The sequence below is a fragment of the Acomys russatus genome, chromosome 18 (genome assembly GCF_903995435.1).
Source record: "Acomys russatus chromosome 18, mAcoRus1.1, whole genome shotgun sequence".
NCBI lineage: Eukaryota > Metazoa > Chordata > Mammalia > Rodentia > Muridae > Acomys > Acomys russatus.
The window spans coordinates 4,369,615-4,394,401 of record NC_067154.1 but is presented as its reverse complement, the minus strand read 5'-3'; the positions used below and the strand labels follow the sequence as shown (position 1 = coordinate 4,394,401).

General features: G+C 41.6%; 1 protein-coding gene across 1 annotated transcript in view; it reads left to right on the top strand.

Moving 5' to 3' along the window:
* Kpna3 (karyopherin subunit alpha 3) overlaps positions 1-24,787 on the top strand; it is a 66,757-nt gene that overhangs the window by 21,210 nt on the left and 20,760 nt on the right. The window contains exons 2-6 of the mRNA XM_051160664.1: positions 10,583-10,627; positions 22,246-22,335; positions 22,498-22,527; positions 22,618-22,670; positions 22,797-22,892. Of these exons, the coding sequence (XP_051016621.1) occupies positions 10,583-10,627; positions 22,246-22,335; positions 22,498-22,527; positions 22,618-22,670; positions 22,797-22,892 (314 nt within the window). The remainder of the gene's footprint in view (positions 1-10,582; positions 10,628-22,245; positions 22,336-22,497; positions 22,528-22,617; positions 22,671-22,796; positions 22,893-24,787) is intronic.

The following is a 24,787-nucleotide window of genomic DNA, read 5'->3' as shown; positions in this document are numbered from 1 at the left end:
GACCTGCAATGTAATACTAAGTGGAAATTAAGTAACTTCTTTTTTTAAGTTGGGGTGCTTAGCCCAGCTTTTGGAGTGAGAGTAGAAGCAGTCTAGGGCTAACTTTTTGCTGTAGCAACAAGATAAAGTAGAGACGCAGAGGTGCTGACGTGTGGAAATTGTAAAGGAGGCAGACAGGACACACTGGAAGGACTGGGAGGCACTCAGGGCGATAAAGGTAGTCTTCACCCGTGTAGGCCAATTTGCCACATGCTAATTAGCAGGAAGTTATCCAACACCTTAAATTTTATTTAGAGAAGTTCAGTGCTGCTTCTAAGGACAGGGGCTCAGGCCAAAGTAAACAATGTTCAGCAGTGTTTAGTAGAAAATTACCCATTTCATGTCAACTATTGCACACATCACAGTTTGTGAATGAAATGCAAAATAAACAAAATCCGTCATTGGAATGACACATCTTTAAGTGGTTTTTTGTTGTATTTTTAAACAGCATCTCACTGTGGCCTCAAACGTGTAGCAGTTCTCCTGCGTCCACTCTGCCGGGGATTACAGCTGGTTGCTTGGGTTTTGAGACAAGGTCTCTATTTCAGTCTGGCTTTGAGCTTGTGATCTTCCTGCCTCAGCCTCCCAGGTGCTAGTCGGTTCCACGTATACATCGCCATGCCCTGCTGTAGCTGGTTCTTTTTCTCCAGGTGGGGGTGGGTTGACAGGATCTCTTTATGTAGCCCTGGCTGGCCTTGAACTCGCAGATATCTTCCTGCCTCTGCCTCCCCCGAGTGCTGGGTTAAAAGCATTGCACCACGATGCCCAGCCTGTAGCTGTTTTTTGTTGTTGTTGTTGTTTGTTTTTTGTTTTGTTTTTTTTTTTTTTAAGGAAAAATGTTGCCACAGAATTTTGAGTCATAGTGAAAATTACAACTTGAAGGAGAGGAGTGGATGTCTGCATCTGGCTAGCCTCTTGAACAGGCTGTTTGAATAGTGTTGAAGACTCCAGTAACATAATCAGGACTCGATTGGAAAAGAAAACTAAGCTGAGCCACTTGGCAAGTCTTTAGTGAATGTGAGGAGCCGGTGTCAGAAATGAGAACGAACACAAGAAGATGTTGGTAGATAGTGCCAGAGTGTGTGGAGATGGAGGAGACATGGCTGTCACAAGTGCAGTGAGTTGTGGCTACTGCAGTGACTGGAGTTAGTATTTATTGGAAGCTTTCAGCGTGTCATGGGTTCTGCTCCTGTTAGCAACCTTTGCTATGACCTGATAGGTCTCAGGAACCTTATGAGGAATGCCCATAGAGAAACAGAGGGGAAGGGGAAGAGAGGGGGGAAAGAAGAAGAAATGGAGGAGGGGAAAGGAAGGAAGGAAGAAAGAAAGGCAGACAGACAGACAGACAGACAGACAGACAGACCCCTGTAGCTTTCCCCCAAAAAGAAAGCTTGCACCCGTGGGGCATAATGATTGCAGACCTGGGCTGAGGTGAGAGCAGACGTGTCACCCTAGGGCCGTGCAGTAATGTGCTTGTCTAATACATGCACACTTGGCCTGTTGAATAATTCATTCGTTTTTTAAAGTGGAAAACTGTTCAGTGTGATTTGATGCTGTGTAATTTGGTGATGGCTGTGTCATATATTTCTTGTGTTAACCTAAAGCAGCAGGTAAGTGTGTGATTCCTTAATTAGCAATATCAACGTCTTTACTTGATCGGTTTTATTTTGCTTTTTAAATTTTTATTATTTTTAAATTTCATGGACTTTATGGTAAAAAACCTTTCAAGTAAAAACATTGCACATGGAAATTAACCAGACCAAAGACTATACGACTAAATGAACAGTTATGATAAACATTTGCAATGGAATCTGTGGAGCTTGGCATTAAATTTTATACTTTCAGTATTGAATATATACTTATCTACTTGGTTTGATTTGTTTTGGCTACTGAGATCTTTTAAAAAACATAATTTTTACACTGCTCCAGACTTGGTGCTTGAGAAATACTCTGGATTGGAGCTGGTAGTCTGTTTTAATAAGCCATAGGATTCTGGGATAGGCTAAAGCTTGAAAATTACTAACCCAAGCCAGGTGTAGCATAGGAGGATGACACTGGAGAGGCGTTATCAGTGGGGTTCTGTTGTTGCTTGTGTAGCACTGCACTCTGGGTGCCTGTTACCATTACTTTGTATTTTGATAGCTGTAACTTGTTGGTGTTACTGGGCAAAGGCATCTTTGTTCATTTGTTTTCGGGGACCTTTTGGGGACTGAGTGTTGAGCCCAGGGCAGTTGCATGAGCTAAGTTCCAACACTGAGCTTCTCCAACCTAGCCCAGAGCACAGTGCTTAACACAGAATGCATGGTGGTGTGTTAGTAGGTGCTATTTTTCCCTTTATGTGATGGTCATATACCAAAACAGGCAGCGTAGACAATAAGCTTTGAGGCGCACACCTTTAATCCCAGTACAGGGAGCAGAGAGCGAGTTCCAGGACAGCCAGGGCTACACAGAGAAACTCTGTCCTAACAACCTAAAGAAATAGAATAAGTTGAATAGATTTCCATGAATCCAACACCTGATTTCAAGACGAGAGCCAGTAAGCTGAAATCTAGCTGTATTTTCCTCTGTGGTCCTTTAGCTGCTCCCTCCCAGAAGTAAGTACCCATAACAAATTTGTTTAAATCATTACTTTGCTTTTCTAGATTTATCATATATGCTTAGACACAGAAATTATATATAGTATTGATTAGTTTTGCTTTTTTCACAAAACATGTGAATAAAAGCTTCATTAATTCTCAGTATTGAAAAATAACTGGTAATTTATTAATTTTGTTTTTATGTTTTGCTATTACATACAAGTGATACCCTCAAACTGTTCATATATGTCTTGTGTCATATATATGCAAGAATTTAAGTAGAGTGGACTGTCTTTTAGGGTGATTTTTTAATCACTAAAAATCTTTACCAAATTTTACCATTGTTCCTGAAAGTTGTTTTACTGACAGATGTATCAGTTCCACCACATTTCCTGAACACTTGGAGATGTTACTCTTACTTGCTGAGCTGTAATGCGCACTGTAATTGTTTATGGAACTTTAGTTCACATGCTGTTCAATGGGCTGCTCAGCAGCTTTTGATGTATCCAGGAGTCATGAAGCTGTCACCACAGATGTGAAAACCGGTGTTTGCAGAAGAAATCTTAACATCCTTTAGCTCTCAGCTGCCATTTCCTGTCCTTCTGCCCACTCCCCTATATGTAAGGATAGTAATCTCTCTGCCTGTGGCTTGCCAGCGCTGCATACTTACAGAAATGGCATTGTAGTGTTTGGCTCAGAGTTCTTGGATGTTACTAGTATGTTTTTTTTTCTTTCTGTTGCTACATAGTTAATGAATAATATGATGTATTTGTTGATCAGTTTCAGTTTCTCCAAGTCCTTCTCCTACCTGCTTTTTTCTCTTTGTACTAGACAGCAAACCCAGGGCCTTGCACATGGTAACCAAGTGCTCTACTACTGAGCTGCACTGCTGGGTCTCCCTTTAAAAAATTAGTCATCCTATAGTCTGCATCTGAGGTGAATGCACATTTATTTCTCTGATATATTTACTGGTCATTGCCTCCCTTTTTTGGAGAAATGACTATTTAGCATATCTGCCATACTTTAATGGTGTCACTTATCTTTTTATTACTGTGTCAGCTGTAAAGATCCATTGTCTCGTCTAGTTACAAGTCCCTTATTAGATTTATTTGACATACAAACCTCTCAGTATAGGGGTGTGAGATGTAACTCTTCTGTGGGGTATATGTCAGATGCTGTTCCATGATGCTAGCAATCACCTGGACCCTTGAGTTCACTTAGTTGTGATGGCATTGGAACTCTGTCCTCCTTCTTTGTTACAATTCTGCATTTGAAGAGAACATGTTCTTTTAGGAGGCTAATGTCTCATTGCCCTGTGGCTTTCATTGCTCTTCAGAAGTAGCTTTGTCATGACTATGCCATGGGACATGAGTGCCTGCTTGGTGGCAGTCCTTAGACGGCATCGGCATCGGCATCGGCACAAGATAAGAGAGCATTTGTTTCCTACCTGTGACTCCTGGAGAGGACAGTTTGTGTCCTTACATAGTCTGCAAAGCCAACTTGATCTGGAAGTTATTTTGCCTCTCACCTCCCTTTCCTCAAGTAAAATTAAAACACCCCAGTTGCTTGGGGGAACAGTTGATAGTTAAGGAACAAGTAGACTGTAACTGTTCATGTTTACTTATTACCATACAGTTTTTAATTAGCTTTCAGGTGTGTGACCCCTGCTGTGATTTGTATTTTTCTGAACTGATTTGTTTTCAGTAGATTTTTATGTTGGGTTTGTCAGAGGCTTCTGATGCAACGGAACCACCTGGGAGCCTATGCTGTGTTTTTACTTTAAACTGATACTCTTTTTTGTTTTTTTCTTAACCAGTTTTTGTTAAGGGCAAATATTTTTTAAAAGGTAAAATTGTTAATAAACTAGACAATAAAATGTAAGATAAAATTTATAGAGCCCATTTATAAGCAAATAAATTAACAGCTTTTTGGATATAGTTTGTTTTACTCAGACTCCTTTTAGAGTCCTTTCGCCTGATGTACTGCAGCCCATGTGCACTTGTTTTTGTCTTTGTACTTGGGCTTGTTGACTTCTTCTTTTTTAAATGCTTGTCTTTCTGGTTTGTTTTTGTTTTGTTTGAGACAAGGTTCCTCTGTGTAGTCCTGGCTGTCCTGGAATTCACTCTGTAGACCAGGCTGGCCTCAAACTCACAGGGATCTGCCTGCCACTGTCTTCCAAGTGCTGACATTACAGCCCTGTGCCTCACAGCTGGTGTGTCAGATGCAGAGTTCACCAGGCTGTTAACCACATCCATTCCCAGGCTTTTGGGTGGAAAACGGATTATGCATCTCTCCCTTTGCAGAGGTCGCCCTGCATGCTTAGCACCCTCGGTTCCTCAGCGCTTACTGTGAGCACAGGGCCGTGTGCTCTCTACAGGTCTAGGGATTGAACGTAGGTACCAAATGCTTTTACCTGTCAAGTCATCTTGTGCCCTTTTTTTGCTAAGTTGCTGTTTTTGTGGTTTGTTACTGTTTCCAGCATTTTGTTTCTTCTGTTTTTTCAAAGTTATCAATTATTTCTGATAATTTCTTACACCCTGATATTTTAAATCGTTTGTCTCTACTTTAAATATTGGCTGTGGTCACTTTATATTTTATAACTTAATTCTGGCATTTCATATACAAAAGGGATGAGCGCACACTCTCGTGTTCTTCCATCCATTCTGATTGTGACCCTGTTTACTGTGCTTCATGTCCCAGCGCCCAGGGACATGACTGATGTTTGGAGTCGGCGTTTTTGTAGTAAGTGTGCGGTCTGCCTGCCTTTGAAACAGTCTTGTGGGCCATTTTGAAGTTCTAACTAAACAAGTCTTAGTGTTTAGCTGGGATGGGACTCCTGTTCCCAACATGCAGTGGGTGGTTGTTGTCATAACTTCCTTGTTACTTGGTCTTATAGTGCTGCTGTGTAGGAGTTCAGCATATTACAGTTTTGTTGTTTCTGTTGTTTGTTCTTAGACACAATGTAGTTATGGAAAAGTAGCCCTCTCGGAACTTTTACCAGCAGTTACTGCTTTTTTTTTTTTTTTTTGTTTTTCGAGACAGGGTTTCTCTGTGTAACTTTGGCGGTCCTGGACTCACTTTGTAGACCAGGCTGGCCTCGAACTCACAGCGATCCGCCTGCCTCTGCCTCCCGAGTGCTGGGATTAAAGGCGTGCGCCACCACGCCCGGCTAGTTACTGCTTTTTATTAGTATTATTTTTTTGTTTTTCGAGTCAGGGTTTCTCTGTGTACCCTTGGCTGTCCTGGACTCACTTTGTAGATCAGGCTGGCCTTGCACTCACAGCGATCCGCCTGCCTCTGCCTCTTGAGTTCTGGGATTAAAGGCATGTGCCACCACACCCGGCACTGCTTTTTATTATTAAGAAGATGATTTTACTTAAAATACAGGCTTTCTTCAAACTCACTGCAGTAGCGTTGCCTCACTTCCCTTTTCCCACAGACACAAACCTCAACCCTGACAGTAACCCTTCAGACGCTCGGCTGCCTGGTGTGCACTCAGGTTTTACTTGGTGAAATTTAAGTTAAGGAGAGTTTCCGAATAAGGTGCATTGCAGTGGGCTGATGGGAGGTACGGGAAACAGCTGGGAGGAGATGCGCTAGGGTCATTGGCCTCATTGAGAAGTTAGAGAGCCAGGGAGGCCAGTACTGTGCCTCAGATGAAGCTGTAGGCCCCCAGGTGAGGCAAGGCAGGTGGAGGGCTGGGAGTACTGCTGTAGGTCCAGAGCATGGGAGGTGTGCTCATAGGCAGGCAGGGTCTCTCTGTGTAGCCTTGGCTGTCCTGGACTCACATTATAGACCAGGCTGGCCTCAAACTCACAGCGATCCCCCTGCCTCTGCCTCTGGAATGCTGGGATTAAAGGTGTGTCCCTCTGTGCCTGCAGGAACTGTTCTAAGCCTGTTCTGATGCCTGAACCCATGGGCAGTAGTACACTTTGTTTACAGCTTACTTCCCCCATATAGACTGATGATGTGAGCTTACCTTAACAAAATAGGAACAATAAGAGAGTAACAATGCTGAAAACAGCTATAACAATATATTGCAATAACTTTTATGTGACTTATCTCTCTCCCAACATACCTGATATCGTACATCCTGAGAGGATGATTTGCGGTGGTTCACTGCCTACATGGTGAGACTAGATGAAGTAAGATGGCGTCAGGGAAGGCTGTTGGGCATTTTGACAGAGCTTTTAAATAAGTGTTACCTGAACCTAGCAGTTAATGTGACAGCTAACATGGTGTTAAGTAATGACCAGACAGATGGTGACAAAGGGACGACTTGTGTGATGGCCGAGATGGTGACATTTTATCATGCTGCTCAGGAGGGTACAGAAGGGTTTATTTTTATGATTTTGTGTATTGTATGTGTTTGTGTAAACGTGTGTGCTTATTGGCAAGTAAGTAGGGGCCAAAGGAGGACTTAACATGCGCTGCTCCTACCACTGGCTGCTTTACTTACTTGAGTAGACTCTCTCACCCAACCTGAAACTGGTCGTTTCAGCTAGGCTGGCTACTAAGAGTGAGATCTGGGGTTTTAATTTCAAGTCCTTATACCCACTGACGCATCATCCCAGCCCCACTTAATATTTTTAGACTGCAGTTGACAGTGAGTAGCTAAAGATTTGGAAACGAAGAACTACTACTATATGTCGAATATTCTTTAAATCTTTTGCTAAGAGTTCTCACATCTATACCCACAGGGAATAATTGGCTTGCAATATTCTTGATACTACCTTGTCTTACTTTATTTATTTTTTGGAAAGATGTAGATAACTGATGTTACAGGTCGTGTCTGTTCCCCCCCCCCCCCCCACCGCCCCCCAACTCCTCTCCCCTCCCAAGGCGGGAGAAAATTTAAATTACAGATTGAATTTTATTATTAGTTATAGTAGTGTTAATTTTCTCTGTTGGTTAAGACAGTTTTTCAGAAGCTTACTCAGTTTGTCTAAATTAACAAGTTTATGTGCGTCTCTAATTATTCTTTATTCTTGTGCTGTAGCTGGCTGTAGTCTGTCTTTTTGATTTCCAGTGTGAGTAGTTTGTGTCCTTTGTTTGCACTTTTGGTGTTTACTTTTTTCCTTGTATTTTCAGTTAATTCTGTTTTGTTTCATTGTTCTGCCTCTCCCCCCCCCCCCCCCCCCAGCTTTCTCAATTTTTATTCTTTTTTTCCTGTAATTGTTTTTCATTCATGTATGGGTGTTTTGTCTGTGTGTGCAGCACCAACAGATGCCAGAAGGGGGCGGTGGAAACCCAAGACTGAAGTTGCAGACAGTTGTAAGCCCCAGTGTGGGTGCTGGGAATCACAAGTGCTGCTACCCACTGGGCACCTGTCCTGCCCCTGACAGCTCCGCCTCCTTTTCGTGGTCCCCCTCTCCACCAGAGTCTAGCAGCTCTTGTGTAAGGGGGGAATAGCAAATATTTTAAAGCTCATCTTTATCTTTAAATCTGAAGTAGTCATTTGTAGTCTATAACTAAATCATTTTTAAAGATTTTCCTGGCTTATTTGGAAAGTTAAATAGTAGCAAACTGAATTTAAAATTATGAGATTGCTGAAAACATCTCATACTCAAACCGTAGCATACTGCTAGTTGGCTCATCATAGATTTATGGTGAAGTTAACTTTCAATCTACAAGTGATGCAGTAAACATTTCTATTCCAAAAGGGAGGAATAGAGACAGCATGGAAATACCAAAAGACTGAGTCCTGATGGTGGATACCACGCCCAGCAGCTTCTTCATGTTTGGTACCTTGAGACTTTCATGTGGGCTTCCCTGGGCTTTGGGTGGCCCCACTCTACAGCTCTGCTCCCTGCAGCACACGTGGTGCCTCTCTTGAACCAGCTTCCCTTTGTAGACATCCTGTGCCCCTGGAGTTGCCATTGTAACTCAGGATTTACCTTAGCTTTATATAGTGGCCTCACAGCTTCTCCCTGCAGTGAGTCTGACCTTGGTACACGGTGCCTGACTTCTTCTGAAATGTTGGCATAAGTCTTCATGAACTTTGAGCCCTTGTATTTTTTTTTTTTTTATGCCTGCATGCAAAATAGGGATTTTTCCAAGTCTCTCTTGGACCATGGCTGTAGTAGCCACATGTCTTCACAGTTTAATTCAGGTAGTATATTCCTTTTGGCAGCAGAGAACTCTTACAGACGTATTCTTGTTTTTCAGGCACTCTGTTTTCAAATGAAAGTTTTTCCAACAGGTTTTAGTTTTACAACATGGAGCATTTGATGGATGGGATCTTGCCATTAAGGCACCATGGGTGTGTAGGTGTCTTCAGAGACCAGAAAAGGGTTTCTTGGAGCTAGAGTTACAGGTGGTTGTGAACTGCCCAATGTGTGTACTAGGAACCAAATTCTCATCCGTGAAGATCAGCAAACGCTCTTGACCCATGAGCCAATTCTTAAAACTGAGAAAAAATATTTTTATTGTGTCAGTATCCTGAGCAGCTTGATCTTTAATGCCCTCATCTTCTTAACATGTCTAGCACTATTGTCACATCTCTGTCACTTTATGTTTAGCACCCCTTTCCTCTCCAAACTGCACATCTCCCCGTTATTTCTGCTGTATTTTCAGCTTGTAGTTCTTGTTATAAACCAGGCTAAAGGCAGTGAGCACCATTCATGACATAGCCTGAATACTAGGATGTCTTGGAAATTGTTTCTCTAAATAACAACATTTTCCCCAGACTATAACATGAATAGCCCTTTGGCCCGGTTCCTGTAGACGCTTTGTTCCCTATGGAACTTCATGACTACAGTGCTTACTGTCCGCGTTTCTGCTGGCATTCTGATGTCTAATTTCCTGGGCTCTTTACAGAATGGCTGATAGCTCTCCTAGCACCTACTTCGGGTTCTGTTACATCCCTTCTGGAGACCAGTTCCAACCGTCCGTCTACACCACATGGGTCGTTACAGTAGCTAGGATCAAGTACCTCAAAGAAGTAACTTAAGTGGACAGGATTTATTTTGATTCATGGGTTGAGAGGATACAGTCCATCATGCTAGGGAAGGCATGGCAGCAGAACATGTGGCAGCTGCTCATACATGAGAACTATGTAGTCAGAAAGTAAGTTGATTGTTACTTTAAAATATAAGTAGTTAAGAGGCAGAAGTCATTGGCTATACGTCTCATCTGACTGACTTAAGCTAAGCTATACTTTACTGGGAGAGTGAGGTGGCCTATGGATGAGGATGTAGACATTGTTGGTTCTGTGCTCAAACTCTTCTTTGAGAATTTAATGGGGCCTTGTTGCTTAGGATTCAGTTATTACAGGTGATTGTTCTGCTTTGTTTGTTATTTGTCAGGAGACAAGATAGGAGGAAGTGAGATAATTTAGATTTCCTACAGAAAGTACACAAAAGAGAGGAAATAACTACACAGACAGACAGACAGACAGACAGGCACTCCCAGCACCAAAACAAAAACCTAGTGCAAAAGCTAAAAATACTGTCAGCTTTTTAGCTGATTATAGCTCATTATTTAAAAGGCCTGGTCAGGTAGATGCTGTGGCATGTGCTGTGATCTTAACCACGTGGAGGGAGCTGAAGAAGGAGTTTGGATTCCAGACCAGCTTGGCCTATGTAGTGATACCTTGTCTCAAAAGCAAACAGTAAATAAATAGATGACTCAGTTTTAAAATTTAAATTTAAGACTATGTTAGGAGGCTGGAGAGATGGCTCAGTAGTTAAAAGCTTGGATCCGGGGTCAATCCCTAGCATCCACATGGTGCTCACATCTTTCTGTAACTCTAGGGCTAGGCTCTCCAGTGCCGCCTTCTGACTTTATGGTGACTGGATACATGTTCTACACAGACATATATTCAGGCAAGTGTACATAGAAAATAAAAAAATAAAACCTCAAGACGTTGCTTAAAAAAAGATTAAGTTGGTTTTAAAAAGAGACCAATTTGCATATTAGCAGTATTAATATTTTGACACTAAAATAATCTTTATTTTTCTTTTTAGACAATGCGAAGACACAGAAATGAAGTGACAGTTGAACTCCGGAAGGTAAGGGCAGTTTGCATTTAAAGAAAACCACTTAGGATGCTGTGCTGGCTAGGGATGTGGCACCTCGCTCCTGTGACCGCAGCCCTTGGGGGTAGAGGCAGGAAGACTGAGGTCAGGGTCATCTAAAGTCACCAGCTGAGAAGTGACAATGCTATTAACTGTTATGTTATAATATGTTTGTGAATGTTCATGAATAATGCTTTATAAGTTGAGAATCAAATTAAAACTTGTTACTGGTATTTCTCACCTTGGCATCTGGTGGTGGTAGTTGATCAGGCAGGTAATTTAAAAGTGAGAAAAGTTAAGGTCTTACTTTAAGAAACCACTAAAATGCCTCACTTGGCTACTCACATTCAATATTTATTTCAATTAGTTGTTTGACTTCTTAAAATACTCTTTTAAAATATATTCCATGTTGTGGGCCAGTGCGGTAGCTCAGAAAGTAATGGTACTTACTACAAAGTTTGACACCTGAGTTTGATCCTCAGAAAACCCCTATGTGGAACGAGAGAACCATGTCTCAGATTGTCCTTCTCCCTGAGGCATGTACACATACCCTCTGCACACAGAAATAGTACACACATCGAACTGGGCATGGCAGGTCACACTTCTCATTCCAGTATTTGGAAGGTTGATACAGAATTGCCGTAAGTTCAAGGCTAACCTGAGATTGTGGGGCACCTGTCTCAGAAAACTCCTGAACAGGATAAAACAACTGTCTTATTCAGTGTTGTATTGCTGTGAAGAGACACTAAGACTGGACAACTCTTATTTAAAAAAAAAAAAAAAAAAAAAAGGCATTTAATTGGGGCTGACTTACAGTTCAGAGACCATCCTAGGGACGTGTGTGTACAAGTAGATACGATGCTGCGAAGCCGAGAGTTCTACTTCTGGACCTGGAGGCAGCAGGAAAAAGAGAGAGCCAGTGGGCCAGGCTTGGGCACTTGAAACCTCAAAGCCCACCCCAGTGACACACTTCCTCCAACAGGGCCACAGGTCCTAATCCTCTCAAACAGTTGCCGCTCCCTAAGCATTCGAGGACATTCTTCTTTAAACCACCACGACCTTGCCCAGAACTTTCTCCATAGTAGCAAGGTATACAGAAAAATCCTAAGATTATATCAGTTAGTTTGGGCAAAGCATGCTACAAAATCTAGTGCCCATTCCTGATTAAATGTCCAAAGACATTAGGAATGAGAGGAATTACCACATTTTGTGAAGAACAACCACAGATTTCATACTTAACAGTGAAAAACTGAAAGCTTTCCCCTAGGATTTGGAGGCAGATCAAGAGGATCTGTTTTCACTGTCGTCCATTTCTATACTGCTGGAAGTTCCAGCAATGCTGGAAGAGAAGGCAAAGAGTGCTAGAAGATGTCGACAGTCTGTAGATGACTTTGATAACCATAATATTCAGTTCATAAAAGTCAAGATCATAGCATACTAACAGCATGCAGAAGCAGAATGAAAAACAATACCAGTTACAGGTACCCCAACGGGAAAAAACACCTTGAAATAACAAGATGGCTTAGTGGGTAAAGGCATTTGTTGGCAAGTCTGATATGTTTAATACGTAATCTATTAAATTTTAGCAAGAATTTTTGAAGACAAAGAAAAGCTTATTTTAAAATGTACGCTACAATAGCTAACACAGTACTGACAGAAAAGGAAAAGGAAAGTGGAGTTGCTTTGCTCAGTGTAGAACCTAAGCGTATACAGGACAAGCACACACATTCATGGAACTGGAGGTAAAACTGAGAGGTAGATGCAAACTCAGAAGCAGGTCCCTAACAGATTGCTTGCTTGTATATGTTTTTAATTGTTTTTGTGAATAGAACCTATGCAGAACATGTTAAGCCTCTGCTACCAAGCTGTAGCTTTAGTCCCCAGCTGGTTTTGGTAATAGTGCAAAACCATTTCATTGGAAGAAGAGGCACCAAGCAATTGAACATCCATACAGTGCCTCAGAAGCTAGAGAGATGGCTCAGTGGTTAGGGGCACCGGCTGCTCTTCTAGAAGATGGCAAGTTGCAGCACCCGCATGGTGGATCACAGCCATCTGCAACTGCAGTCCTAGGGAACCTGCTGTGCCCTCCTCTGGGCTATGTGGGAACCAAGCACATGACGCAGATGTAACATTCGAGCAAAACATCAAGAGCAACAACAAAAGGTGTATCTGAACCCCAAAATCACATTATATGCAAGAATATAGACTCAGATAATATATTTAAAAATGAAACAGAAAAGCATTAACTTGTACAAAAAAATCCATGAAGGAAATTTTTAGAGTCTAGGGCCAGACATAGCCTTAAGAATAAGCCACAAAAACAAACTATAAAGAGACAAGCTGTGGGTGAGTATCTCTGGCATTCCTATCCACACCTTCTTCCAACCCAACAGATTAGCCTGTTCCCCCCATCCAGTACCCCAGCCTAGGCTGGCCACCCATCTGTGCTTGAAAAGACTTCCTGGCTTCCACCAGAACACACCCTACCTGCCGCCACCCATAGGTCCCTTCTGTACTACACCCAGCCACTTTACCCAACCAGCACTCCCATTTCCTTTTCCAGGATCCAGGTGAATCTCCCTGACCGCCACATACAGTGCCCAGGTCTAGTCTGGCCTCACCTGCCTGTGCCACACTGGACCCTTCTTCCAGGACCCTGCCTACCTATTCCTCAGCCCATACCCAGCTTCTCCACCCACACTCCAGGAAGCACATCCTGTACACCAGCCACGCCCCTCATTCTGTCTAACTTCATTCTACCCAGGCCAGTTCTGACCCCTAGGCCCAACCTGCCTACACATCCTCTCTTCCGCCCCAGCCTTTTCTGTTTATATTAGACTCAGAATTAACAAAAAAGCCCACATGCCCATTGTAAAACTACCAATATAATGTGGCAGATCAAACCAGTATCTTCTCTCCAAGACTTACCAGTCCCGTACAAATGTCTGCCAATGGAAATTATTACCTAGATGAACGCAGAACAAAGATTTTAAAGAACAATCATAAACTTTATTAAAAAATTCAAGTAGTTAATGAAGATTCGAAGCTCAATGAAATTAAGGAGGAACAATTTAATGCCTGAGTGATGCCCAGGGAAATGCAAATACAAGCCGGAAGGGAGTGACAGAGACAGGCCGAGACTGGAGGAGGGACGCTAGAGAAAGAAGTAGGAATGAGGAGATGGCAGTGGAATTGAAACACTTAACAGCCCAACCAGGAAACTCAAGGAAAACCTTAAAAATAGAACGAGTCAAGCAGAAGAAAGAACATCAGGACCTGTAGAAGATAGGATATCAGAAGTGGAAGATAAAATCAAATAAGCAATGAATTTGGAAAAAAAATTTAAAAAGAAAAAAGGAAATATTAGGACATACAGGAAATGTGGGAAACAAAGAAAAAAGTCTTTGAATCACAGTTGTAGATGCGGGAGAAGAAGCAATTCAGAGTTTATGACATAGAGCAGAACTTCAACAAAATCACAGAGGAAAACTTGTCCAAACTAGGGAAAGACACACCATACAGACACAAGAAGCACACAGAACCCCAACCAGACAAAATCAGCAATAAAAATCACTATGGCATAGTATATTTAAAACACTTAAGTATTTAGAACAAAGAAAGTATATTGATTCCCAAATGTATTCCTAAAAACTGTGCTGTCCATCCCAGACTAATAGAGCCAGCAAAGCAACCTGCCATAGTTGAAGGAAAAAGGTTTTTTTTTTTTCATCATATAAACAGCTGAAAAAGATTTGAAAATACAGGAAGCAATTATTTAGGGGTGAAGAGAGGAATGAACATACCAGAGACATTGGAAAGACAGGAAACCATATTATTAAAGCACAAAGTGCTACTGAGGACAGAAGCAACACCAAATTTATCAACAACACAGTGAGCACAATTAATATACGTACTGTAGTGATAACTTTACATGTCAGTGGCCTTAATTCTCCCATTAAAAGTAACAGGCTGACTGAAAGGATAAAGAAACAAAATCCCATCTGTCTGTTGTACACAGCTGTAAAGGTAGGCGTCACCTTAGACTAAAAGGATGCACAAAAGCACCAATCAGATGGGACCATTTAACAGGCAGATGTCCGTATCCCAATATTTAATAAAATAGACTTGAAATTAAAACTAATCAGAAGAGATGAAGAATACTTCATTCTAATCAAACACTTAACCAAGAAGACATTACTAACTTTAATATATATGCACCAAACAAACTCTGGTGCATTTAATTTAATTTAATTTTTTAAAAAGCTACTACTGGATTTACCGGCACAATTTAACAATATCAATTCATTAATAGTAGATGATTTTACTACCCTACTTTCTCCCATAGACAGGTCATCTGGACAAAAGGAAACAGAAACATCAGAATTAATCGCCACCGTACAATAAATGGACTTAATAGGTATTTACAGAAAAAGTCACACAAACAAGAATATCCATTTACTCAGCGGTACATAGATGGTTTTATAGAATAGACCACATCCTGGAACATGAACCAATATTTTTTTAAAAAATAAATCAAGAAGATTGAAAACACTTCCTATATCCTATCTGACCACAGTACAGTAAAACTTTAAATACATAGCAAATCTCTAGTAAATGCACAAACTTGTGGAGATTAAACTACGCATTGTTGAATGATGAATGAATGAAAGAAGAAATGAAGAAAGAGATGATTTTTTTGGAGCTAAACAAAAACGTAAATAAACATGAAGTCTCTCAGGGACACATTGAAAGCAATCCTATAAAGACAGGAGTTTTGATCTCAGCCGTTCTGGTGGGTGTAAGATGGAATCTCAGAGTCGGTTTGGTTTGCATTTCTCTGATGACTAAGGATGTTGAGCATTTCTTCTAAATGTTATTCAGCCATTCGATATTCCTCTGTTGAGAATTTTCTGTTTAGTTCTGAGCCCCTTTTCAGGTTATTTGATTTGGTGGTTTTTAATTTCTTGAGCTCTTTTCCCAGTCTGTAGGCTGTCGCTTTGTTCTCTTGACAGTGTCTCCTGCCTTACAGAAGCCTCAGCCTCATGAGGTCCCATTTATTAATTGTTGTTCAAGAGTCTGGGGCTGTTGGAATTCTGTTCAGGAAGTTGTCTCCTATGCCAATGAGTTCCAGACTCTTCCCCCACTTTTTCTTCTAACAGATTTAGTGTCTGTGGTTTCAAATGACAGCATATGCTGGCGGGGACGTGGAAAAAGGGGAACACTGCTTCATTGCTGGTGGGAGTGCAAACTTGTACAACCACTTTGGAAATCAATCTGGCGCTTTCTCAGAAAACTGGGAATAGGGCTACTTCAAGACCCAGCTATTCCACTCCTTGGAATATACCCAAAAGATGCTCCAGCACACAACAAGGACATATGCTCAATCATGTTAATAGCAGCCTTATTCATAATAGCCAGAACCTGGAAACAACCTAGATGTCCCTCGGTCAAAGAATGGATAAAGAAAGTGTGGTACATTTACAGTATGGAATACTCCTCAGCTATTAAAAACAAGGAAATCCTGAAATTTGCAGGCAAATGGATGGAACTAGAAATGATCATCCTCGTGAGTTAACCTAGACCTAGAATGATACACATGGCATATACTCACTTATAATTGGACACTAGCCCAACAGGGATGTCCTCTGAAAGTCTTCACTTAGCTGGAGATTGGGATAGATACTGGGACTTCCTATTGGGACTCTAGGTAAGAAAAGTAAGGAAGAATGGGGAAATAGAAGGATCCAGAGGGTCCTAGAAACCTACAAGAAGACCATTAAGGCTGGTGGATCTGGACTCAGGCAGGTCAGCTCAAACTACTGTACCAACCAAGGACAATGCATGCAGTAAACCTAGAAGCCCTATCCAGATCTAGCCAATGGACAGCACATTCTCCACAGTTGTGTGGAGAGCAGGGACTGACTCAGACATGAACTCTGATGCCCCCTATTGGACCACTTCCCCTTGGTGGAGAGACCTGGTGACACTCAGAAGAAGGGCAAGAAAGAGGCTACCAGGAAGAGACATGATAGGCTGTGATCTTATAGTGGGGGAGGAGGTCCCCTTCTGTCACAGACCTAGGGAAGGAGAATAGGATGAAGGGGGGGGGGGAAGATACAAGTGAGGTGATAACAAATTAGATATAATCTGAATAACTTAAATAAAGATTTAAAAAAAAAAAACAGTAGTTCTAAGTTCCTACAATAAGTTATTGCCCAGTGTGGTGCCTCACCTGTAATCCCAGCACTAGGGGGAGTAGAGGCAGGCAGATCTCTGAATTTGAGGCCAGTGTGCTCTATAAACAAGTCCACCACAGCCAAGGCAAAAAGGAGAAGAAGAAAGATTCAGAAAAAGCATAAATTAATAAATGGCTTAATGATGCAAGTTGTAAATGTGGAAAAACAAGAACAAGGCAAATCTAAAACCAGTTTAAAAATTAGAGCAGTAATTAAGATGTGTAATACAAACAAAGAAAACAACAAAGAATCAACAAATCTAAGAGCTGATTCTTTGAAAAAATAGTAAGATTGACAAACCCTTGGCTTGAGATGGAGCCCATGCCCAACACTGTCGAGGTGGCCAGAAACCTGTGAGCAGGGGAGTACCATACACCACTGCTCTGCTAAAGGAGCAGAACAATAAAATGGCTCCTAACGACATTGTGCTGAACCTTTAGTGTCTTCCTCAGCCATGATGAGAGAAGCTTGCTCTTGGAGTAGTTGGAGCCAATTCAGAGATGCACAGCTGGACAGTGTATAGAGTGAGAGATTTGGAGCACTCTGTCCTAAGTGGGGTGCCTCCATCCAGGGCTCATGGGAGACAAGGCCTTGTAGATACAGCAGGACTGAGACAGAGTGAGCTCGGAGATTGTGGCAGCAAGCACAGGGCCTGCATAGGTGAGAACCAGATGGGGGATCAGTGCGGAGAGTGGAAGTGGACAGGAACCCCCACCCTAACCCAGAAGCCAGCTCCAGCTGTTAACTTTCTCCAATGGAGTTCCCTAGGGAGTACAAGCCACACTTAAAGGCAGTTCCCGTGCTCAGCAGTAGATGGCTAACACAAAACAAACTCAGTGGGATTTTTTGGTGGTATTTTGTCTCCTAATGCTTTGCCTAGCCTTCCCCCTGCCCCTTACAGATCTTTTGCTTATATACTGTGTTTTCCTATTTTGTGTTTTAATGGACTATCTGTGCGAGTATGTATGATTCTGCTTCTGTGTTTTCCTTCTCTTTCTTTTCTTTCCTTTTTCTTTCTTCCTTTCTCTCTTTCGTGTGTGTGTGTGTGTGTGTGTGTGTGTGTGTGTGTGTGTGTGTGTGTGTGTGTGTGTTGAGACAGTCTCTATATGCCTGGGTATCCTAGAACTTACTGGATAGATCAGACTGGCCTGGAACTTGGAGATCTGCCTGCCTTAGTTTCCAGAGTGCCCAGTTACTACCTCTTGGTTACTGATACCCTGAAAGGACCACATGATCCCTTGGAGAAATGTTCATTCAAGGGTTGTGAAGGTGGAAGTACAGATAAGCTTGAAAACCTAATTTGAGTGCTATACAAGGCCATTTTCTTTAATGTCAGCACAATTAAGCTAGACATTGATAAGTCACACTTGGCAGTATATTTCTATAATCCTATTCTGAGAGAGCGGGAGATCACCATCAGTTTGATCCCAGTCTCACTGAGTTCTTGGCTAGTTGGGGCTATGTAGTGAGACTGTCTGAAAGACATCAGCCACAACAAAAACAGAAAAAGAAAAAAATGCCAGCGAAGAAGAAAGAAAAATGTGATAATTGGTGAAAGTTTTCTTTTAAACCCCCCTAAATAACTCGAGCATCAACAAGATCCCATCCCACATCAGATCTTGTAGAATGCTGTTAGTGGTGCTACATTTTAAAACGTTAAGGCAAGTTGAATTAAATACTAGAATTCTACAATTTTAATTCTCAAATTCTAAATTCTGTAAATTAAAATCCAACATAGATTTAACAAAATGAGTGTTTCACTTGAAATTAAGTCCTTGGAAACAGAAGTCATTTTATTCCTTGTCTGACCTGAGAGTGGCTGCTTGCATATGGGTTTACTCTATCTGGGTTAGTAACTGATGATCTGGGGTCATCTGTGTAGTGTCTGGGTGTTGGCTGCGACCTTGCCTGTTCTCCTCATAGCCTCGCCCTTCTCTCCTCTGCTCAGTGCTCACATGGTTTCAGAAGGAACAGCCTGAGAGGACAGTCTCCACCACCTGAGTATTTTCGAGCTTTCTTGTTCAGTGTTCCATTGGCAAGGCAGTGCACGGCTCTGCCTCTGGTTAGTGCAGGCTGTACCACTGCACGCGCGGACTTGGGAAGGGAGATGTTGTGACTAAGCCACCAACCCCTCACACTTCAGTGAATTGGGCAGTGTGGGTGTGGATTACCCCTTCTGGTTCAGGAACATAGGAAAAACCCTGTGAATTCTAAAACCAAATTAATCAGTAGCTAAGAATGTCTATAATTTCTCCCATCTTCTTTTGCAAGGCAAAAGTAGTATTGTGATAGGTGAATGCCAGAATACATTCAAAGAAGCCGGTAAGTCCAGTTTCTTACGGGATTTCAGGTTAAGAAAAGAGGACACACTCCTCAGTTCCTTTTATGAAACAAGAAATATATTACCTGAGCCCCAGATGAGATAGTTCCAGAAAAGATGCTTGTCAGCCAGTTCTACACGGGGAAAGAGAGGAAGCAAAATTCTAAATGAAATCTTAATAAACTGAGTCCAATAATGCCCACTTTAGAACGGTTTTAGGATGCTCGCTCAAGAACTAAAAGGGTACTTTAACATTGAAAATCACCACACTTGCAGAGGAAAGTGGAAAGTTGATACAAAAGGAACATAATTAATGACACTAAATATTCATTCATGATTGAAAAGAAATATAATAACTTAGGAATAGAAAGCTGCCTTCTGCCCAGTATGCTGTTGTGTACCTTTATCCTGGCCCTGGGAAGGCAGAGGCGGGCTATCTCTGTGAGGCTGGTAGGGATAGCAAGTCCTAGGCCAGTCAGGGCCACCTAGTGACACACTGTTGCCCAAAAATCAAACAAACAAAACCATATCAGGAATATTCTTCCTAAGTAAGGGTACACCTACCAAAGCAGACACGTGGTTGTATAAGATGACCAAGTGCTGCCTCAAGGTTGGGGAGTGTATGTCTGTACCTCGAAGAGCAGGAGTGATGGAGTGAGGTGCCTGAAAGGCTTTGGAAGCTTAACTTCTCAGGTGCTAAGAAGCTGGAGTAAACCAGGATGAAAATAGGAGGGATCAGGGTAAGAATAGTTTGGGGAGAGGGTGTGTCTCAAGGTTTCTAAACACATGATCAAAGCAACTTGGGGCAAGAAGGTTTATTTCATCTTCCAGCTTGTCGTCAGCCACCCAGGGAAGTGGGCAGGGGCTGAAGCAGAAACCGTGAGGAGTAGGTTGCTCAGCGCCAGCCTAGGGGCAGCATTGCTAGCTGCGACCTGGGCCTTCTCAAGACTTGCCTCCAGACAGATCTTCAGCAGGAGGTATTTTCTTAACTGAGAGTCCCTCTAGCTTGTGTTAGTGAGCCAGGGTGACAGTTGTGCTGAAAGTTGATTTGTTTAAACTTTTAATGGGAGTAAGTTGTTAACTTTTGGGAAACAATTTCAAATTTGTAGTTTGAAAGTTAAAGTTGCAAGAATAGTACAGAAGCTATTTTATACCTCTGTGGCGCCTAGCTTCACTGGATTGTTAGCATTTTTCCATATTTCCTTTTTAATTTATATATTATACACACATACTTTTTTTTAAACCAGCAACAGGTAACAGTAGGGTTTCCTATTGCCTTTAGTATATCAGCTCATATTTCATAAAAAAGAGACTTTTATGTAACTGTACATTTGTCAAGTTAATGTAGGATTATATCATCTCGTCAGTAGTCAACTCAGAATTTCTTAATTGTAAGTGAAAGAGCCCATCCAAGATAGACCCGCATTTTGTTGTGGAACTGTTCTCCAGGCTTTCTCATCTTTAGTGACTGCGTCTTTGAGGCATATAGCCCTCCACCCCTGTGTTAAGTGAGGGTTTGTTTGACTTTTCACAAGAAATTTTACTTCGTTTAATCAGGAGTAATTCCTGAGGGGTGTTGTTCTTTCTCTGCATCAGGTCAGCGAGCACAGTTACTTTGTCCTTTACTGCTGGTAGTACATTTTGGCACTTGGCCAGAATGCCATCTGAGGGCTGAGGCTGAGACTTAGTGGTGGAGTGCTTGCCCAGCGTGTGCAGAGCCCAGGTTCACACCAAAGAAAACAAAACAAAAGCCGAAGAGTGCCACCTACCCTGTTCTTCTCACTGTATGTTAGCGCATAAGGAGCCATTAGAGGTCTATAAATACCTGTGGCTTTGCCGTTGTGAGACGGTGCGTGTTATTTGTTAGTGGGAGTAAGCTAATGACTTTATAGACACCGTGGTGTCTGAAACGTGCTGGCTTGCACACAGAGCAAAAGACGATGTCATCCAGTGGGTATGTCGTTTGCATCTTCTCTTTGACCTAATTTTGCCAACTTCTTTAATAATATTGTAATCAAATACATCCACAAATACTGGGCCCTAGAAGTATATTCAAATTTTAAGTTGAGAAGTTACTTGCTGTTCAATAATACTTGAAGTGGCATAGCACAATTTAGGTGCCATAAAATGAAGGATTGGAAAAATCCTTGTTTGTAAAATTAAGGTTGCAAGAGTTTAATCTGGCCTGGCAAGATGGTTGGGCAGTGAATGTACTTGTAGCTACTGATGCCACAAGCCCAACCACCTAGAACCATGAAGTGAAGAAGAAAGAACCAAATCCTCAAAGTTTTTCCCTGACCTCTTCCATATATGAACTGCGGCTCCTACCTTCACTAATAATAACTGATGGTAGGAGTTGTTGTACTGGTAATAGTGATAGTAGTAGTGGTTGTGGTGGTGGTGGTGGTAGAAGTAGTTGTTGTAGTAATGGTGGTAGTAGTTGTAGTAATGGTGGTAGTTGTTGTAGTAATGGTGGTAGTAGTTGTAGTAATGGTGGTAGTAGTTGTAGTAATGGTGGTAGTAGTTGTAGTAATGGTGGTAGTTGTTGTAGTAATGGTGGTAGTAGTTGTAGTAATGGTGGTGGTAGTAGTTGTAGTAATGGTGGTAGTTGTTGTAGTAATGGTGGTAGTAGTTGTTGTAGTAATGGTGGTAGTAGTTGTTGTAGTAATGGTGGTAGTAGTTGTAGTCGCAGATGAGTAAAAGTTTAGTCTGAAGTTGCACTAATTTACATGACATTTAATAAATTCCTATTCCTTGTACCCCAGCTTGTGCTTAGGCATTAATATTTATTCTTAAGCTCTTCTTGTTGTCTTCTTAATAAATTGCTTCAGCAGCTCTTAGCAATAGGTAGATGAAAGCTACTTGATGCATACACAGTCTGCACCCCAGGCAAGCCCTCACAGTGTTGGTCAGGCAGTTGGTGCTTAATGAGCTGGGGGTGGGAATGACCCACTAGCACTGGAGTTAAACCAGCTCGTTGTTAATTCTGGCACCAAAGACAGCTTCATTAACGGCAGCCTTCATGAGCTCTTAAGCATTTATTGGTTCCCTTTCAGAACAAAAGAGACGAGCACTTACTGAAAAAGAGAAATGTTCCCCAAGAAGAAAGCTTAGAAGATTCAGATGTTGATGCTGATTTTAAAGCAGTAAGTTACTATGTTTTCATAATGTGCCTGTAAATATTTCTATTATAACCAGGAGAACACCACTTTAAACTTAAGAAAAAATTGATAATGATAATTATAAAGGTTGACTAGTAAGCAGCTTTGATACTATTCTCTTCTGAACTATCTTTCTTTCTTTTTAAGCAAAATGTAACACTAGAAGCTATATTGCAGGTATGGTATTACTTTAATACTATCATTCTGAAATGTTTTGAAATAGTTTTTATTTTTTTAATTGCCTAAAATGCATACTTATTGTTGCAGAACGCCACAAGTGATAACCCAGTAGTCCAGTTGAGTGCTGTCCAGGCGGCAAGGTGAGAGCTGGGCTGTACATCCCTCGGGCACTGTAGCTGACTGTACAGTGGGGTAGTGTAGAGTATTTATGTTCATGGGTTGGAAGCCATAGCAATTAAATTTTTTTTTTCTTTTCTTTTTTACAGGAAACTATTATCCAGTGACAGAAATCCACCAATTGATGACCTAATAAAATCTGGAATTTTACCAATTCTAGTTAAATGTCTAGAAAGAGATGATAAGTAAGTTTGAACTTGCCTACTTATTTTTTCAGTTAACTTAAATTTTTATATTGATATTTTAGCAAAGAGTTCAGTAGCATTTTGTGTTTGCTAAGCTTGGATTTGTTTTACTTTTGAGGTGCTATAGATCAAACTCAGGCCTTAAGGAGCCAAAGCAGGAGTTCTGCCACTGAGCTGTATTCCTAGCCTCGTGCTTTTTAAATTGTCATACATTCCTGTGTAAGTTTCTTACTCTGCGCTGGTGTTTAAACGTCACAAATAGTAGTTGAGTCAGTGTTTGCCTGTGGTCTATATATAGAGGAGTCTCATGACTAGTCAGCACGGATGGTTTTCAGAGCCAGGTGACTCCTCCTTTCCCAGGAACAGTCCAGCGGGTCCCTGCTCTCTGAGGAGTCTGTAGTGCGCTCCAGCCTTGGTTAGTAGGAGAAGGGTAACCTTGGCATCCTGGTGAGCTTCTGTCCCCGTTTCCATTTGTGTATAGATGTTTCTCATTAAACTCCGCCAATTTGAAGTAACTTTGTTTGAAACCGAAAACTCTAAAATGAGTACTATTTTTGCATCTAGAACATAAAGACCAAAACAAGATATTTTGCTAAATGTGTAAGACATTTTTAGTTGATTAAGTAAAAATACTGGTATATAAGTGTTGCCGCCAAGGGCTTTTTATACTTAAGACCATCTTATATTTCCACAGTAGCTGCAGTCCTCCCTCTGCCTCTGGTCCGTAACTGTGTCTGTTAATGCATTCAGGAGAACCTCAGCAAACACTAAAATGCATTGATGGTGCATGAAGGAATGAAAACAAAGCCACTTCTTTTACATTACTTTGGCCAAGGGTCATCCCAAAGTTGAATTTTCCATTACTCTGCCCAGGCCTTCCATCTCTACACTGTGGTTACCACCTGTCTGTAATCTGCCTGTTGTGTGTGTCTGATTTGTGCCTGTTGCCTGGTTGGTCTATATGTGTCTGAATCCACATCCTTGTGTCTGTCTCTAACAAAGTGCTTTCCTCTGTATTGATTAAACAGTGCAGAGCATAGGCATTGGGAAGCGGTGAGGGATTCTCTACAGAAGTCTTTAGCACGTTTACAAAGGCAGAAGTCACTTTACTGCTCCCAGCTGACCCAGGCAGACAGCGCTGCAAACACATTACCAAGCTAAAGCCGCAAGTTGTTTCCAACATTTATGGTGGATATTCGTTGTATAAGTTTGCTTCCATCCTGTCAGATACTTTCAGCAAATGATTATCGTAACACGCATGTACGTGCGTACAATTCTGGGTCAGGGGCATGGAAGAATATATAACCTAAAATTGAAACTGTGCATTAGATTTAGGTTGTAAAAGCTGATTGTATGGAACATCCAAGGCATAGTAAGGCTGGTTATGTTCTCTTAGAGGTAAGTTATATTTAAGCAGCCTGAGCACATATTAGGACAGCAGGCCAAGCACATAGCCTTAAGTGATCCCAAGGGACATTATAAATTTTGTTGTGAGGTCTGGAAAAATCTTAGTCTTTTTGGGACCAAGAGATACTTTCATCAAGTGTATCTCTATATACTTAACACCTTAAAAACTGTCATATATTCTCCACAGCAGGGCTTATTTGAGTGAAGGTTTTTATTCCAGCTACTTAAAAGATTAAATCCCATCTTACATGTGCCAGTAAGGCTCCTTTTTGTTCCTGGTTCCCAGCTCTGGTCCTCCCACTCCTGCCTCTGCTTTCCAGGCTTTGGCATGGATTTATTTGTGTGGATGTGTCTGTGAAACAAAAATATAGGAAAAACAGGAACAAGGAATAATTTCAGAACCATCATCCAAGGTGTGGCATGAATAGAAAGTTGCCAGTGCTTCAGATAACGGCTCTGTGATTTCCCATGGAAAGCTGTGTTACAGT